We start from the raw sequence: 15,150 nt of genomic DNA, 5'->3' as shown, positions 1-15,150 counted from the left end.
TATCATCCATTACTGTGCTTCAGCTCATATCTAACTTGTTATTCATTCACATGTAAGCACTGGATCAAATGTTATTTCTTGCTCCAATAGACTGTTTATTTATTAGAACCAGTCCACAAAAATCCACAAAAAGAGTTGAGCCAAACCTGATCCACAGAGACTTTCAGACTTTACTAAAATACTGAACTATTCTCTTGTTGTGTAAAACCTTCTGTCCTTGAGGACATCATGAAAAAAAATGTAACTTTGAGCCTAAATCAATCTAAGGGTTAAACTGGGCTCCTCCTCCTCTCAGTGGTCATAATGTTGTGGCTGACCGGTGTCCCGGTCAAAGTGCGTCTCGTGGTCGTTGACCTCGTCCTCTGTTTGGACAGTCGACTTTCATGTCTCTGTTAGAGTTCACTGGGAGCCGGAGGACAACGAAGGGAGACAAACACTCTGGTTAAAGGAGGACAAAAGAGGACGGAGACAAAAGAAGACATCGCCATGACAACTGAATACCATGACGACGTCGAGGACGACAGCAACTCCTTCTGGAACAAAGGTACCTGTCGTCTGTCCACCTGTCTGTCTGGTGTCTGTCTCTGTGTCTCTGACCTGTCCCTGTCCCTGTCCCTGTCCCTGTGTGTCAGAACCTCGTCCAGGTATGTCCAGTCTGTCCAGCGTGTCCAGGTTGAGGCGCTGGTTGGTTCCTGCCCTGACGGCGACAGTCATCCTGGTTCTGGTCATAGCTCTGGGAGCCTCCAGTGAGTTAAAGCACGTTCTCCCTTTTAACTGAAACGATTCTTAAAAACATTTGGCTCCGTCTGTGTTTGTTTGTTCGTTCAAGACACGAATACGGGGAACCGGCTCTGGTCCCTGGAGACAAGAGTGTCCAACATGTCCGTAACACTGGTCACCACCCAGCAGAACACTAAAGGTAACGTCTGGATGAGCTCTGATTGGACCAAAGAATGTAATCTGGATCAAAATGATCTGGTAATCGTCTTAGTTTTTCTGTCTTTAGTTTGGATCAACCTGATCCAGTAACGCAGTTTTCAGGACCAGATATCAGAACGTGGGCTAGAAGCCATTTTAACACTAAACACAATAATAACAGAAACAGACACTTCCATCCATAATTTATTTTATGATCCCTAATCTGACAACAAATATACATCCTTCCTTCCTTCCTTCCTTCCTTCCTTCCATCGTTTTCAAGATATATAATATATTATTTTTGTTAATGAAATCTGATTGATCTGAATGATACTAATGTTTGATTTGACAAATTTATAAGTTTTACTGCGTTTTCTTCCTGAAATCCAGTGTTGAACAACACAAACCGAAGGTTTGATCCAGATTAAAACTAGAATTACGTGATTTAATTCGATTTCAGATTCCATCTTCCCCTTTTGAACAACACATTTTCAAAATTTGATCCAAAACGATCACGAAGAACAACTGGCCCATGGAGACCTTAGTGAGATCTGAATAACATGTGGATGAGATCTGAATAACATCTGGATTAGATCTGAATAACATGTGGATTAGATCTGAATAACATGTGGATTACATCTGTGTAAATGTGGATTAGATGTGAATAACATGTGGATGAGATCTGGATAACATGTGGATTAGATGTGAATAACATGTGGATTAGATGTGAATAACATGAGGATTAGATCTGAATAACATGTGGATGAGATCTGGATTAGATCTGAATAAGATGTGGATTAGATCTGAATAACATGAGGATTAGATCTGAATAACATGTGGATTACATGTGAATAACATGTGGATGCGATCTGGATAACATGTGGGTGAGATCTGAATAACATGTGAATTAGATCTGAATAACATCTGGATTAGATCTGAATAACATGTGAATTAGATCTGAATAACATGTGGATTATATCTGAATAACATGTGGATGAGATCTGAATAACATGTGGATGAGATCATGTCCTGTTTCTCCAGATGCAGCTAAAGAAGTTCAGCGGTTGAAGTTTGCTGTGGAGAGCAACAAGGATCAGCTGACCTCAGGTGAGAACCACTTCCTGGTGTGGACAGAGGTTAGAACAGACGTGAGGACAGCCGTGGGGACAGACATGTCTCGCTCTGTGTCCCCTCAGTGTCGGAGGCCCTGAAGCAGCTCTCAGCTCTGGACTCCATCAGTCGGGCGGTGGAGGCTTTAAAATGTTCCGTGGAGCGGATCATGAAGAACGGTAAACACCGACCGGTCCAACGTGTCCAAAGCTTGTCCTCTAACATGTCCCTAACATCCCACCCCTGAAACACCGGCCGGGGACGTCCTGGAGTGTCGTCTATGTCCAAAATGTCTAATGTTTATTACAGAATGTCCAACGCTCTCAGAACAGACCAGTAGAAGACAGAAGTTTGATAACTGTGGATCTGTCCGTCTCTTTGTCTTTGTCTTGTCTCAGACACCATGGTGGATGGCTGCTGTCCTCTGGGTTGGGACGCGTTTCGTTCAAGCTGTTATTTCTTCAGTAAGACACCTTCGTCCTGGTACGATGCCAGAGACTATTGCAATGGACACGAGTCTCACCTGGTCATCATAATCACTGACGAGGAGTGGGTGAGACAACCCGTCCCTTTGCCTGTACCTCTTTCTGTCTCTGTCTCTCTGTCTGTCTCGTTAACTGTCTCTGTCTCTCTGGACCAGGACTTTGTGACCCAACGTTCCATGGGGACGTTCTTCTGGGTGGGGCTGACGGACGAGAGGACGGGGAAGTGGGAGTGGGTCAACCAGACGCCATACGTCATGAACCGGAGGTGAGACGTCTGTCTCTCTGTCTCCTCCATAGACCGGGGACTGGTCCACACTGGTTCCATGAGGACAGCTCTGGGTTGAACCTCAGGGACTTTTAAAAGTCTTCTTGGGTATGAACCCTGATTAGGTCTGGGTCTGGTTCAGGTTTTATCTGATACCAGAGGCGCTGCTTAAAGAACGAAAACACACAAACTTTGTCCAAAAACTTTGATCCTTTTTATTTTTAAAACATTCAGTCACGTGCAAGAAGAATATTAATTTAAATAATATAAATACAACTAAGACTAAGAAATAAAAAATGAAATTTACAGCTGTCACAATTATCCCAATAAACACAGCAGCAACACAGAGAACACGCCAAAACAACATGAAAAAAATCACAAGATTTTGCAGCATCTTCAATCAACTTTCAGTTTGACACCAAGCTAAAGGTTGAACATGTTAGCGCATTCTGTCTGACATGGACTCAGGGCTGAGACGCTCCCCACTCGCTGTGGGGTCTGTCTCATCAGAGACGCTACATCTCTGGTCCTTTAATAAAATGCTAATGCTAATGCTATGTGTGATCAGATGTTGAATCTAATTCCAGGTGTTTCCTCCTTGTTGCATCTTTAGAGGTGAAGTCCAGACAAACTTTAGACAAACGTTTGGTCTCATGTTGAAGCTTCACTTCCATCCATGCAGCGATAGAGCTAAGATCAGTCTGGTTACTGTGGTTAGCATGAACACCGTTAGCATTCTGGTGCCCGGTATCAGGACTCATCCTTAACCGTGACCTGGACTGACAACCTTCACAGTTCATGTCCAGTGTCATTGAGAATCAGACATGACTCGGGGACGAGATGAAATGAAAGCGTCCTCCAGAGGACATCAACGTTATCTCTTTGTCTCCAGGCGCTGGAAACCAGGACAACCAGACAGCTGGACGGGTCACGGTCTCGGTGCCGGAGACGAGGACTGCGCTCACCTTCACAGTGACGGACGTCTCAACGACCTGCACTGCTCCACCAGGCTGCGCTACATCTGCCAGAAACACAGCCAGCGCACCTGAACGCACCTCAGCGACGCACCTGAACGCACCATGTCCTCAGACCACGGCCCTGGCACCGTGGTGACGTGTGGTTAAAGACAGGGGGCGCTCTACGTTGTAATTTCTCCAAATAAAGCACCTGCTATGAGACGTGTTCCTTCTTTAAATGCAGTTATTTCACGTGTTCATCATCAGCTGCTACAGACAAAACACTTATTACAACATTTCTCCTCAGGAGGAAAATATTCACAAACACCAGAAAAGTTAAAACACGTTTAGTTAAAACCTCCAGAGGGTCTAATCTGGTCCATCACGGCCGGACGAAGCGGCAAAGTTTCCAGTAAAAGTAGCTGCTGTTCCCAGATTTCACACCGGATGAAACAAATCTGCAGAAGCTTCTTGTTGAATCCGTGTCACAGAGACTCACAGGGTGGAATGAAGTGAATCTATCAGACGTCCGTCAGCTGGAACGCTCGGCTGAGGACCAGCTCAGTCGAGGCTCCGCCCAAATGACACGCCTCCAGGATGCACACCAGCCTCTGATTGGTCAGCTGGGCCGCCATGGCGATGAGGTCAGCTGATGGAAACGTGAGAGAGTGAAGGGGGGCGTTTTTTAAGAGGCCCAGGTCCATTTCTCTTACACAGAGCTCCAGTGGCTAATGTCAGCGCCGCTATGTTGGCAGGAAATGATGCACAACCAGAAAAAAGAAGTGGAGAGACGCCCTAGGAGACAGGTTTGACTTTGTATCAGGGACAGACTCCTGGTTCAGTGTAATGTTGTTTATTTAGCATGTTTTTAACGTGTTTTTAAAGCTGGATGTGCATCATGAAGCCCGACTGTGTCCATCTGGACTCCTCCAGGCTCTTAAAGGCTTCCAGTCTATATATCTGCAGGTTTGAGGCTCTGATAAGAGTCTGTGATCTGTTCCCTGTCGGGTTTTACCTCGTACTGGTCATTTTGTACCTGTTTAAAGTTCAGTGAACTCTGACGGCCTCAATGTTTCCTGCCAACATGGCAGCGTCAACAAAAAAAGTCACAAGGACATTTGCATATGATGAGGACAATCTGAATGATGAGGAACACGAAGGTGTGGTTGCACTGACCTGGTGAGGGTGGAGGTCTGTGTGAGGAGAAGGCTCCGTGTGACAGGATGGAGGTCCAGGTGTTAGGGTGGGGGTGAGGAGAGGGGGAAGCAGAGGAGGCGTGTGGGAGGAAGACGACACTGACCGTCACCCCGTCTGACAAAGCTAAAGACAGGGAGTGTGTTAATGTGGAGGACCACCTCCACCTGAAGCTTCTGTTCCTGGTCTTTTTCAACCCTCCTTGGATTCAAACCATGACCTGGCTGCCTGAGAGTCTTGGTTAGTGTGTGTTTGTGTACCTCTCAGTCTCAGTGTGTAGTAATCCTCCGGGACCGACCCAAACTTCCCGGGCGTCACCCGTCCTCCCATCCCCACGGCGACCGCCTGCTCCTCCCTGTGGGCGTGGCTGTAGCGCATCGGTAAAGTCTCCATGGCGACAGACGGGAAGGTAGGCGGGAGGGCGGTGGTGACGAAGGACGAGGCGTCTTCGTCTTCCTCTTCGTCTTCGGCGTCTTCGACAAACTCCATGGACGCGTCGAACAGAATCTCTGCAGACAGAGCTCTGCTCAGTTACCTTCACATTCACTCCCACTTCTCTTCCTTAACGTGACAAATCTCCAAAATATCATAAGACCACGCAGCATCAGGACTCTTCTAACTAACTTTAGCCTGTAGATCAGATTTTAACCAGTGTTTCTACACCAAGTAAAACTAGACTGGTTCCTGCTGGATCCGATGGTTTTAGTCTGGTTTTAGCTCCAACCTGTTCATACAGTTTAATACAGTAAAGTCACACATGAAACCAAACCAGATGAAACATGGAGGGAAAACCTATGGGCCCACTGATCTCACCTGTCCTGTCGTGATGTTCCGGCTGCAGCGTGAGACACGGAGGTCTGGAGACAGAGGAGGCGTCTGGTTTAACAGTGGACGCTGTTTTAAATCTCATTACTTTGGCCTCATCACTGACCTCTTCTCTCTTGCTTCTGTCTGAAGCCGCTTCCTCTTCCTTGACTTCCTGAGCGAGGAGGACGGCGAGAAGGAGGAGGAGGAGGGTGAAAGGGAAGAGGAGGGCGGAGAGGAGGAGGAAGACAGGGAGGTTCTGAGGGATGAGGGGGTGGAGTGAAAGAACGGAGGGGGGGACGAGGAAGAGGAGGAAGGGGAGAGAGATGACGAAGCTCTGTCTGTCCAAATTAGACGGCGGTCCTCCTGGAGGAGACGGGACTGGTCACACCACTGGTCCCCCTTCAGTACATCATCATAAAACAGCGTAATTAAGGTGCAGACACACCTCTCCTCCTCTGCAGACATACGTAACCGCGGTAACGGTCGCCTGGATACAGAAGGAGCGTCGCTCCCGGTAACACAGCCTCTCCAGCTCCCTCTGAAGCTCCGCCCCTCGTAGGAAACCTGGCTCACCTGTAAAGTTAAAAACACAACCTTTTTTTTAAAAATAACTAATGTCTTCAATGTTTTGATCCCGATAAAGAGAAGAAACCCGACACCTTTATTTTTATTCCCATAGGAAAACGTCAGATTTTGACTTACTGTTAAATATCAATAAATCCATGCTGCAAGTCACACCAGACCTCTCTGACGGTCTCCATATGTTTGAAACCTGTGTTGTGGATATTATAGACGATGATACTGGATTGGCTAACCTCTCCTGTCCTTCATGTATGTTTCCAAGGAGATGGGAGGAGGCGGGAAGATGAAGAATCCTCCAATCAGAGCCCGGCTCAGCAGCGCTCTGTCGTCCTGCTTCCTCAACCAGCAGAGGAACTGTCGAACCGGCCGCAGTTTACGGTAGCTCATCTGTGAGTGGTGCCCCAGTCCTGTCAATCAACCAGAGGACCAGTAGTGGTGTGGGACACCTCTAGACTTGGTATTGATTCACACGATGTTATGATGATACAAATAGTACGACTTGTGGTTGTTTCATTTCAACTTTGGTTAATAGAGAAACTGACACTTAAGTATTGAACTTATTACATTGGTATCGATCCGTATGGATACCAACGTTGGTGTCGATATTTGGTCAGGTCTCAGAGTTACCTGTGCAGTACACCTGTGTGTAGGTGGTGTTGGTCAGGTAGAAGCAGGCGGGACGTTGCTCTGTACATGTGATCAACTTCAGCTGGGTACAAACCACCACAGACACTGAGGAAGAAAAGTAACTTTAACATCTTTAACTTTAACAACGACAAACTCACCAGGACGTCAGTGTGTCTCACGTGGGTGGAGCTTCAGGTGGGTCTCAGGTTGAGACGTGGTGAAGAGCTTCACTGTGATTGGCTGGTCGCTCATCCCGTCCTCCAAACGCAGCCAGCGATACTGAAGTAGCCCCGCCCCTCTACCCTCTGTGGAACAGGACACATGATGGTTTATGTAAATGAATGAAAAAAAGACTTCCTCTCATTGGTCAAACCATAGACTGTATATAAATATGGACTAAACACGTCTCCACCATAGACTGTATATAAATATGGACTAAACACGTCTCCACCATAGACCGTATATAAATATGGACTAAACACGTCTCCACCATAGACTGTATATAAATATGGACTAAACACGTCTCCACCATAGACCGTATATAAATATGGACTAAACACGTCTCCTCCATAGACTGTATATAAATATGGACTAAACACGTCTCCATAGACCGTATATAAATATGGACTAAACACGTCTCCTCCATAGACCGTATATAAATATGGACTAAACACGTCTCCTCCATAGACTGTATAAATATTGGACTAAACACGTCTCCTCCATAGACCGTTTATAAATATGGACTAAACACGTCTCCATAGACCGTATATAAATATGGACTAAACACGTCTCTACATAGACCGTATATAAATATGGACTAAACACGTCTCCTCCATAGACTGTATATAAATATGGACTAAACACGTCTCCATAGACCGTATATAAATATGGACTAAACACGTCTCCTCCATAGACCGTATATAAATATGGACTAAACACGTCTCCATAGACCGTATATAAATATGGACTAAACACGTCTCCATTGGTCATTCCATTCCTCTCATTGGCCAAACTACATACAGGTGGTGCCATCTTATGAGTTTGGAGTCAGTACGGGTGGGGCCATGATATTGATGCCCCGCCCACACTTCCTCCAGACTCAGTGGTGTTTTGGTTTTATTTATCCTACACTCTGCTCTACCTCCACCAGTTGCAATGAAATGTTGGATTATACAACTTATATAACTTATTTTTAAATTTCTTTTTTTTTTTTACACCTGTCATTGGTGTAGCAACTAATAGTCACCATGATATCACAACATTATATTAACTACAGAAAATACCTGAAACCTGCCTTGAAATAAATGTATTCAATGTTTATATTAGTGTTTTAGTTTGGCCCCTCTCTGCTCTACCGTGTTAACACAGCATTTATTTTATTATATTATATTTATGTAATTATTATTTTTTAATATAATATATTGATGCTCACCCTTGCTCCTGATTCGCTCCGCTCGTCCTGAAAATGTCAGCAGGCCAATGACATCACACACAGAGTTGTGGGGACCGTCTACAAGCTCCTTACTGACAAAAAGAGCAGGACCAAAGAAAATGATTCTATTAAATTAAAATTTACTATATTCAAACCTCTTTTAACCGTTTCACTGGAATGCACAAATTACTCCAGTAGATGGCACACCAAAGCCACACTGACCTTTGTTGGAGTGTCACCTATGATGATGATGATTATTATTATTATTATAAATATTAGCTACTTCACTTTTCGGCTCTTCCCCTTGAACCCTACAGTAAAAATGAGTGGACCAAAGTAAAGAAAAGTTGACAGTGAGTGTGTTAAATAAGGAGTAGACAACTACATATTTGTGCAGTAGTCAGATGAACAGCTGGATGCCTGATATACCAGAAAACTAAGAATTAAATATCAGCTGTCACTATGCCACAATGTCTGATAACTATGCTTGCCAGCAGTCAAAGCTAGAACAGGCTGCTACAGCTCAGAGGTTGATGTCTAATTTACAGACTCACACACAAACTGTAATACAAGAGTCAAGGACCAATTCAAGTTTTTGCTAGCATTCATTAGCAAAAGCCAACAACCAATTCTCCAAAGGCGCGTCTTTGAAGGAATACATGGTGAACGCAGGTTTCTGTCCGGAGAACATTTAATTTCATTGATTAATTCACTGAACTGGGACATTAACATTATAATTGGGGCAATGCACACAAATCAACACTGGAGCATTAGGCATTGGTGCAAATTCTAAATTTCAGCCACAGTCCCAAGGCATGTAGTGACACAACACAAACACCGAAGACTTCAAGATCTGGCAACTACAAATCATTAAATAGACAATTATAAAAGCAGACATAGACAGGCAACATCAAAACAAACAATATGGTAACAAAACATTTAACCCACAATTACAAGGCAACTGTGTCAATTGATTTAATGCTCCTGTATAAATACTGGACAAATGTTTATGCAACGTTATAGGCTAGTGACCATGGTGCCATGTGTTAAGGATATAGTGACATACAACAAATCATGCACATTAGGTTATCGCTATGCACAAATGTTTGTGTTTTTATGTAAAGCACTTTGGGTTGCTTTTAAGTATGAAACGTGCTATATAAATAAACACACAAACTCAGCGTTAGCAGGTTTAGACGTGGTAAAAAGCTCCTGCAGGTCACTCATTCAACCTCCTACTGGCATACCAAGCACACGCGATGTCACATGACCACATGACGTCACGTCTTGCAAGACCAAAATACCGCGTGATTTCAGGGAATGATATATGGGCAATAATGGGTTGTATCACCTGGGTTACAGTAAGTTTTAATAAATGAGTTTATGACGCAGGACTGTGATTCGTCATTTTGAACTGACTTGTTTTAGGTCTTATTTTCACGTTTTATTTTATTGTGTCCAATAAAATGCACGTTGTCTACTCAAGCAGATGTGTGTAAACATAAAATTAACTACTTATTTTTTATTGCCATGAGAGCAGTAAAAACACACAGGAAATAAAATGTGAATGGGTTTGCTTTAATTCATGTAAGAAAAGTATATGTACAACGACAAATCCTTCTCTTTTATCTCATTCAGATCTGGTTCTGGCCCAGACCCTCAATCAAATGAGTGAGAGCCATGAGTGATGTGTGTGCTCATGTTAGCTTTCTGTGTGAGGACGACAAACATTCGTACCTGCTGAGGAACCTGAAGGGGGGAGCAGGGGGGAGATACTCGGGTGAGATGGAGGATTCTGCGAGAACAGACATCTGTGCAGCCGGATTTCTGCTGTTCACACTGATCTCTGGACACAGTAACAGAAGCAGAGTGATACGTCTGCTGTCACACGCCTATCTTTGGTGTACAAACAAACAGCTGAGTTACAGATGAAGCCGAGAAACCCCACTCAGAGTTACAACAAGGTATAATTATCATTTAAATACAAAAGAAAATTCTGAGAGGGCAACAACATTAGCTTTTAGCATTAGCAGAAGTATTACAGTGGGTATGGAAATAGATTTTTATTCCTTGTCAATGTACACACAGCACCTCATATTGAGAGAAAACACAGAAATGTTGACATTTTTGCAAATTAACTAATAGACTGATAGAAGCCAAACAAACACACGCTCACAGACTATGAGAAATAAAATTATCTGGTCTCATGGGACCAAGATTGAACCTTTTGGCCTTATTTTGAAGCGGTATGTGTGGTGAAAACCAGGCACTGCACACAACACAATCCTACCAGTGAAGCATGGTGGTGGTAGCATCATGACAGCTGGTTGCAATTGAAGGAAAACTGAATAGTACAGAGATATGCTGGACGTTCTCAGGACGTCAGACTGGGCCAAAGTTTCACCTTCCAACAAGATAATGACACGAAGCACACAGCTGAAATAACGGAAGAGCGGTTTCAGAACAACTCCGTGACTGTTCTTGAACGGCGCAGCCAGTGCCCTGACTTAAACTCGATAAAGCCTCTCTGGAGAAACCTGAAAAGTTCATCAACCTGACGGAACCGGAGGAATAACAGAGGATCTCCAAATCCAGGGGTGAAAACTTCATTCCCAAGAAGACTCATGGCTGTATTAGCTCACTGGGTGCTTCTACTCAGCACTGAGCAAACGATCTGAGCAATTTCAGTTTCTGTTTTGTAATAAATTTTCTGTGCTGTCTGTACATTAATGAGGAAAGAAATTAACTTGAATGATTTTAGGAAATGGCTGCACTATAATAAAGAGTGAGTGGGGTCTGAATACTCTCTGTACCAATTGAAGCCAAAGCTGGAAGTAGTAAAGAATAATTCAGACCAGCTAAAGTAGTTGTAACTGTAAACATAAACGTTTTAGGTCCAGGCTGAAATGTAAGAAACTGCAATATGATTAGTGTGATCATACCTATGTCATGTGTCCCGGCCTGGTAACGCCGTTTGACTCGATAGCATCTTAGGCTCATGATGTCCCCAGGTTTGAGACAACGGTACCAGCTGAGACATACGCTGTTCCACAACACCACGCACACACTTCCTGTCTGATCGCACACCTCCAGCAATGCCTGGACAGGAAGAAAGAGACGGAAAGTTCCTCAGGGCCTTTATTTGATTTTATTGTTTTGGTGAGGATGGTGCAACTTACAAAAGGAACAAATACATGACATACATGTAAATATGCCACATTTAGCTACAAGCTAATCTCCATCTGTAGTCCTCAGGCACGACACAAAATACAGACATAGCAGCAAATACAACAAATAACACTAAAATATGTTTTTTGAGTGTCTATTAAATGCACAAGTTGAATTCATTCATAACAGGCAGCTGGCTAGAGAAGGTAGTGTATTTTATTGAGCTTACTGTCCTGTTGGTAGAAGAGGCTAATGGGCACAAGAGAACTAGATATACAGTGATGGCAGCAGAAGAAGGACTTTATTGTCGCTGCACACAAGTTACAAAGAACTATTAATTCTGGGGGCGGCTATGGCTCAGTAGGTAGAGCGGGTTGTTCATGAACCGAAGGGTTAGCGGTTCGATCCCCCAGTTGCTCCCAGTGCAACTGGCTCTGGTGTGTGAATGTGTGTGAGCTTGTGTGAGCGAATGGGTGGATGTGTCTCTGACTGTAAAAGCGCTTTGAGAACCTTTGAGTAGGTAGAAAAGAGCTATATAAAGGTTTAGGTTTTTTGTTTTTTGTTTTTTTAAAAAAAAGGTCACACACTCTATCACATTTCTTTCAATAAGCTTCTGCAATGTCAAGATGTATTTCCACCGGGTTTTTCACCAACATCTCGTGTAGATGATGGGCCGGTGGAGGTGGGCTGCTGTGGATTTGTGGTAAAATCCACCATTGCTCGCCTAAACAAGCTGGGGTACGTAGAAAAGCCAGAGGGTCGCGGTAGACAGCATGGCCCTGGCAGCAGAGTGAGCAAGCAAGTGGCTGTGGGTAAGGAGGAAAACGTCTGGGTCGTGGTTCAGTTAAGTTTGATTGTTTGCTCTGGTTGCTGCATGAAAAGGGCTACGGTTAATTCCTGGGCTGACGAAAGCCGCTGAACGTTCGGGAAAACTCACTGACCTTATATGGACACTCACAGTTGCGGTCCGTCCTCCCATAATACATCAGGTGCGACTTGTTGATGATGCGAACAATCAACCGATGCCGGATGACGCCTGTGGCCACGCCCCTCCGTCCAGACAGGAAGGAGTCCCTCAGCTCAGAGACGGTCACGGCTGGACATCCTGTCCACACACATTGATTATTTTAGAAGGGAAGGTCCAACCTGTCCTCATCCACCCGTCTTGAATCAAATGTCCTCGTCCACCTGTCTACACACGCTTTTCATTTTAAAAGTGAATGTTCAGATGTGAGCAGTGAAACTCTACCTTTGTCCTCCATGTCCTCCATGTCTTCCTCGTCTTCTTCGTCCTCCAGTTGTGTCTCAGTGGATGGAGTGTCCCTCCACAGCTCACCGCTGTAGTCCACGTTATTCCACAGAGGAAGGAAGACGCTCCTGTTGGCTCTCAGAGGACATCCTGACGAAAGACACACCTTCCTCTCATCACCACGACCAAAAGCCACCAAGACGAGGATGAAGATGAGATGAAGACGAGGACGTCCTCTCACCTGCAGGGGACGCCGATCCGAACCATGGCAGAGAGTCCACATCCACGTCACATGTCCACTCGTCCCCGTCCTCTGCAACCTCCAGGTTTACCAGCCGGTAGCTGCAGAGGAAGAAGTTCAGTCTCACCTGTCCTCGTCCACTTGTCCTCACACGCCTACCTTAAATCAAATGCTCTCGTCCACCTGTCCTGTCCTCACCTGTGTCTCTGTCCCGAGGTTGTCATTGCGGGGCTGAAGGCGGAGTTACGAACACCCGTCCCTGGCCGGAGGACGCTCCGGTCCACCAAACGATTCAGACCAGGATCCAGAGTCACCTGAAGTCTGCAGTCTCCGTCAGTCAGCGTCACGTCGTACAGGTCGTCTCCTAGAGACATCACATGGACAGAGTCAGGGGACACGCTCTGTCTCATCACTGCGCTCCAGCCAGAGCAGTGATCTGGGTTCATGTAAAAAAAATGACATGAAAGGAATCTGACTTTGCTTTATTTGTACAAAAACACAGAACTTAATAAGACTGAAAATAAAACTGTACAGCATAAATTTAGGAAATGAAAAATGAAAAATAAAGAGCAAGAGCAGGTGCATATATATATATATCTTGGTAATAAAAGAAACGATCATAAACACCACAAGTAAAATAGACGAAATAAAATAAAAGTATCATCTTGTAACCATGGTTACCTATGATTAAAACCTGAACCAGATTAAATGTTTATTTGTTACATTCCGTTTGGTGTCCTGTCCTGTCCTGTCTCATTTTGTCTCACCGCTGAGGACAGCCTGGGGGAAGTAGACGGGGGACCCCTGGTCTCTGGTGTAACGCTGCAAGTCCAACACATGCAGGACGTCCCTGCAGGTAACGAGAGAGGACGAGGACACCTGCAGGACAGAAGACACGAAGATGAGGACAGACAGGGGGACAGAGAGAGGGACAGGGGGACAGACAGAGGAGCAGGGGGACGGACTGCGGGCTTGATCAGACCTTGTTCGGACCGGGTCTGGACCGGGTCACGGTTCTGCGCAGGATGCAGTCGGCAGCCGCCATCTTGGACAGCACAAACAATAATAGCGCGGTGCATTGTGGGAGAATGAGTTCAACGTATAACTTCAGTAATTTTTTAAATAAACTTTATTAAGAAATAAAACAGAACCCAGTGTGATGACAACCACCAGGGGGCGACAAACATTACAGAATATTTTATTCCACAAATCCATTTTTAGAGAGTTCATTAATCCAAAGTCTCTTTTATATCAGAGGACCGTCTCATAGTTTCAATATATTACCTTAAAGATGGAGAGGAGTGGTTTGTGATTAGTGTATGTACGTTGATGGACATGTCATTTGTCTGAATGTATAATCAGATTAATGATGTAGAATATGTGGACGAGTCAGTGAAGACAAACAACATATGTTGAAAGAAAAAGGAAACATGTGGTTCAATACAAGCAGAAATCAAGTTGCAGATCTTCTCATAATCTGGTAGTAAAAGGACAAGACCAGAATAAATGAAAAGCATCTTCACAGAAAGAGAAGTTTACATCTAGATCTGTTTAGAATCATTGTTTAAAGATACTTTTCTGATCTTATTAATTACATATGTAACAGGAAACATGTGTAATAATGTTGGATTCTGTCCTGTTGTACTTTAAAATAACATGATCATATCAAATTCATTAGAAGAACGACTGATGAAGCTAAAGTATGTTAAGAATAAGAATAAGCAGATGAGGGTAAACAATGATTTGTTTCTCATGTGGTATCCCTGAAGAAAGAAGCATCTGTTTATGAATGATGGATAGTTTTCAAGTTTAGGCCTCCTACTCCAATTTATTTTAAATGTTTTATTGAACGTGTGAAAGTCTGAAAGGTTAAGGCCACTCTGAACATAAGAGTTGAATATCATTAAGTTCTTCCATATGAAGTTAAACAGCTTCCTGTCCATGTGTTTTGAGACATTTTTGTTTCCATCCAGAGAAAAAGCATCAAATGTGAGACAGGAGAGTCCTTCAGCTTTTGCTTCAACTGTATCTTTTAATCTGTTCCTTGAAAGAGTGAATCAGTCAATGTGAAAAACAGCAACTAAGAGCAGCTTGAAGTTGGAGTTTCACTGAGTTT

At 44.1% G+C, this 15,150-nt stretch overlaps 4 protein-coding genes across 5 annotated transcripts in view; 2 read left to right on the top strand and 2 right to left on the bottom strand.

Moving 5' to 3' along the window:
- Positions 1-15,150, top strand: part of LOC125009548 — a 321,026-nt gene that overhangs the window by 149,956 nt on the left and 155,920 nt on the right. The gene's annotated exons all lie outside the window — the stretch shown is intronic.
- On the top strand, positions 365-3,954 carry LOC125009723 (asialoglycoprotein receptor 1-like). The gene is given in 9 exon segments (XM_047587897.1): positions 365-544; positions 633-746; positions 830-919; positions 1,960-2,025; positions 2,115-2,207; positions 2,427-2,581; positions 2,669-2,778; positions 3,671-3,782; positions 3,784-3,954. Coding segments are annotated over 9 exon segments (906 nt in total). The 5' UTR covers positions 365-486; the 3' UTR covers positions 3,892-3,954.
- On the bottom strand, positions 4,216-14,115 carry si:ch73-71d17.2 (RPA-related protein RADX). Of its 2 annotated transcripts, XM_047586006.1 has the most exons (18): positions 14,017-14,115; positions 13,802-13,913; positions 13,233-13,398; positions 13,035-13,135; positions 12,794-12,943; positions 12,486-12,649; positions 11,319-11,475; positions 10,114-10,222; positions 8,377-8,468; positions 7,124-7,249; positions 6,945-7,049; positions 6,551-6,724; positions 6,181-6,308; positions 5,860-6,098; positions 5,742-5,785; positions 5,189-5,437; positions 4,911-5,054; positions 4,216-4,383 (listed from the first exon to the last, which is right to left on the bottom strand). In XM_047586006.1, exons 1-18 carry the CDS (start codon positions 14,077-14,079, stop codon positions 4,256-4,258), a joined length of 2,451 nt encoding a protein of 816 aa, XP_047441962.1. In that variant the 5' UTR covers positions 14,080-14,115; the 3' UTR covers positions 4,216-4,255. The 2 variants fall into 2 exon arrangements, with proteins under 2 accessions (XP_047441962.1, XP_047441971.1); XM_047586015.1 differs by lacking the exon at positions 14,017-14,115 and having other exon boundaries at positions 13,758-13,868.
- The window catches only part of LOC125022632, a 10,796-nt gene continuing 9,794 nt past the window's right edge, over positions 14,149-15,150 (bottom strand). The window contains exon 9 of the mRNA XM_047609460.1: positions 14,149-15,150. This exon is cut by the window's right edge and continues 756 nt beyond it. The gene's annotated coding sequence lies outside the window, so the exon portion shown is untranslated.

The sequence above is a fragment of the Mugil cephalus genome, chromosome 1 (genome assembly GCF_022458985.1).
Source record: "Mugil cephalus isolate CIBA_MC_2020 chromosome 1, CIBA_Mcephalus_1.1, whole genome shotgun sequence".
In the NCBI taxonomy this organism is placed as follows: Eukaryota; Metazoa; Chordata; class Actinopteri; order Mugiliformes; family Mugilidae; genus Mugil; species Mugil cephalus.
This window is presented reverse-complemented; position numbering and strand designations above follow the sequence as displayed.

What these genes read in the sequence shown, in the direction of transcription:
- si:ch73-71d17.2 (XM_047586006.1), bottom strand. Translation starts at nt 14,079, where the DNA reads ATGGCGGCTGCCGACTGCATCCTGCGCAGAACCGTGACCCGGTCCAGA. An exon ending in CGGATCGGCGTCCCCTGCAG is followed by an intron (nt 12,944 to 13,034) that starts GTGAGAGGACGT and finishes GTCTTTCGTCAG; the next exon opens with GATGTCCTCTGAGAGCCAAC. An exon ending in GGAACATCACGACAGGACAG is followed by an intron (nt 5,438 to 5,741) that starts GTGAGATCAGTG and finishes CTCTGTCTGCAG; the next exon opens with AGATTCTGTTCGACGCGTCC.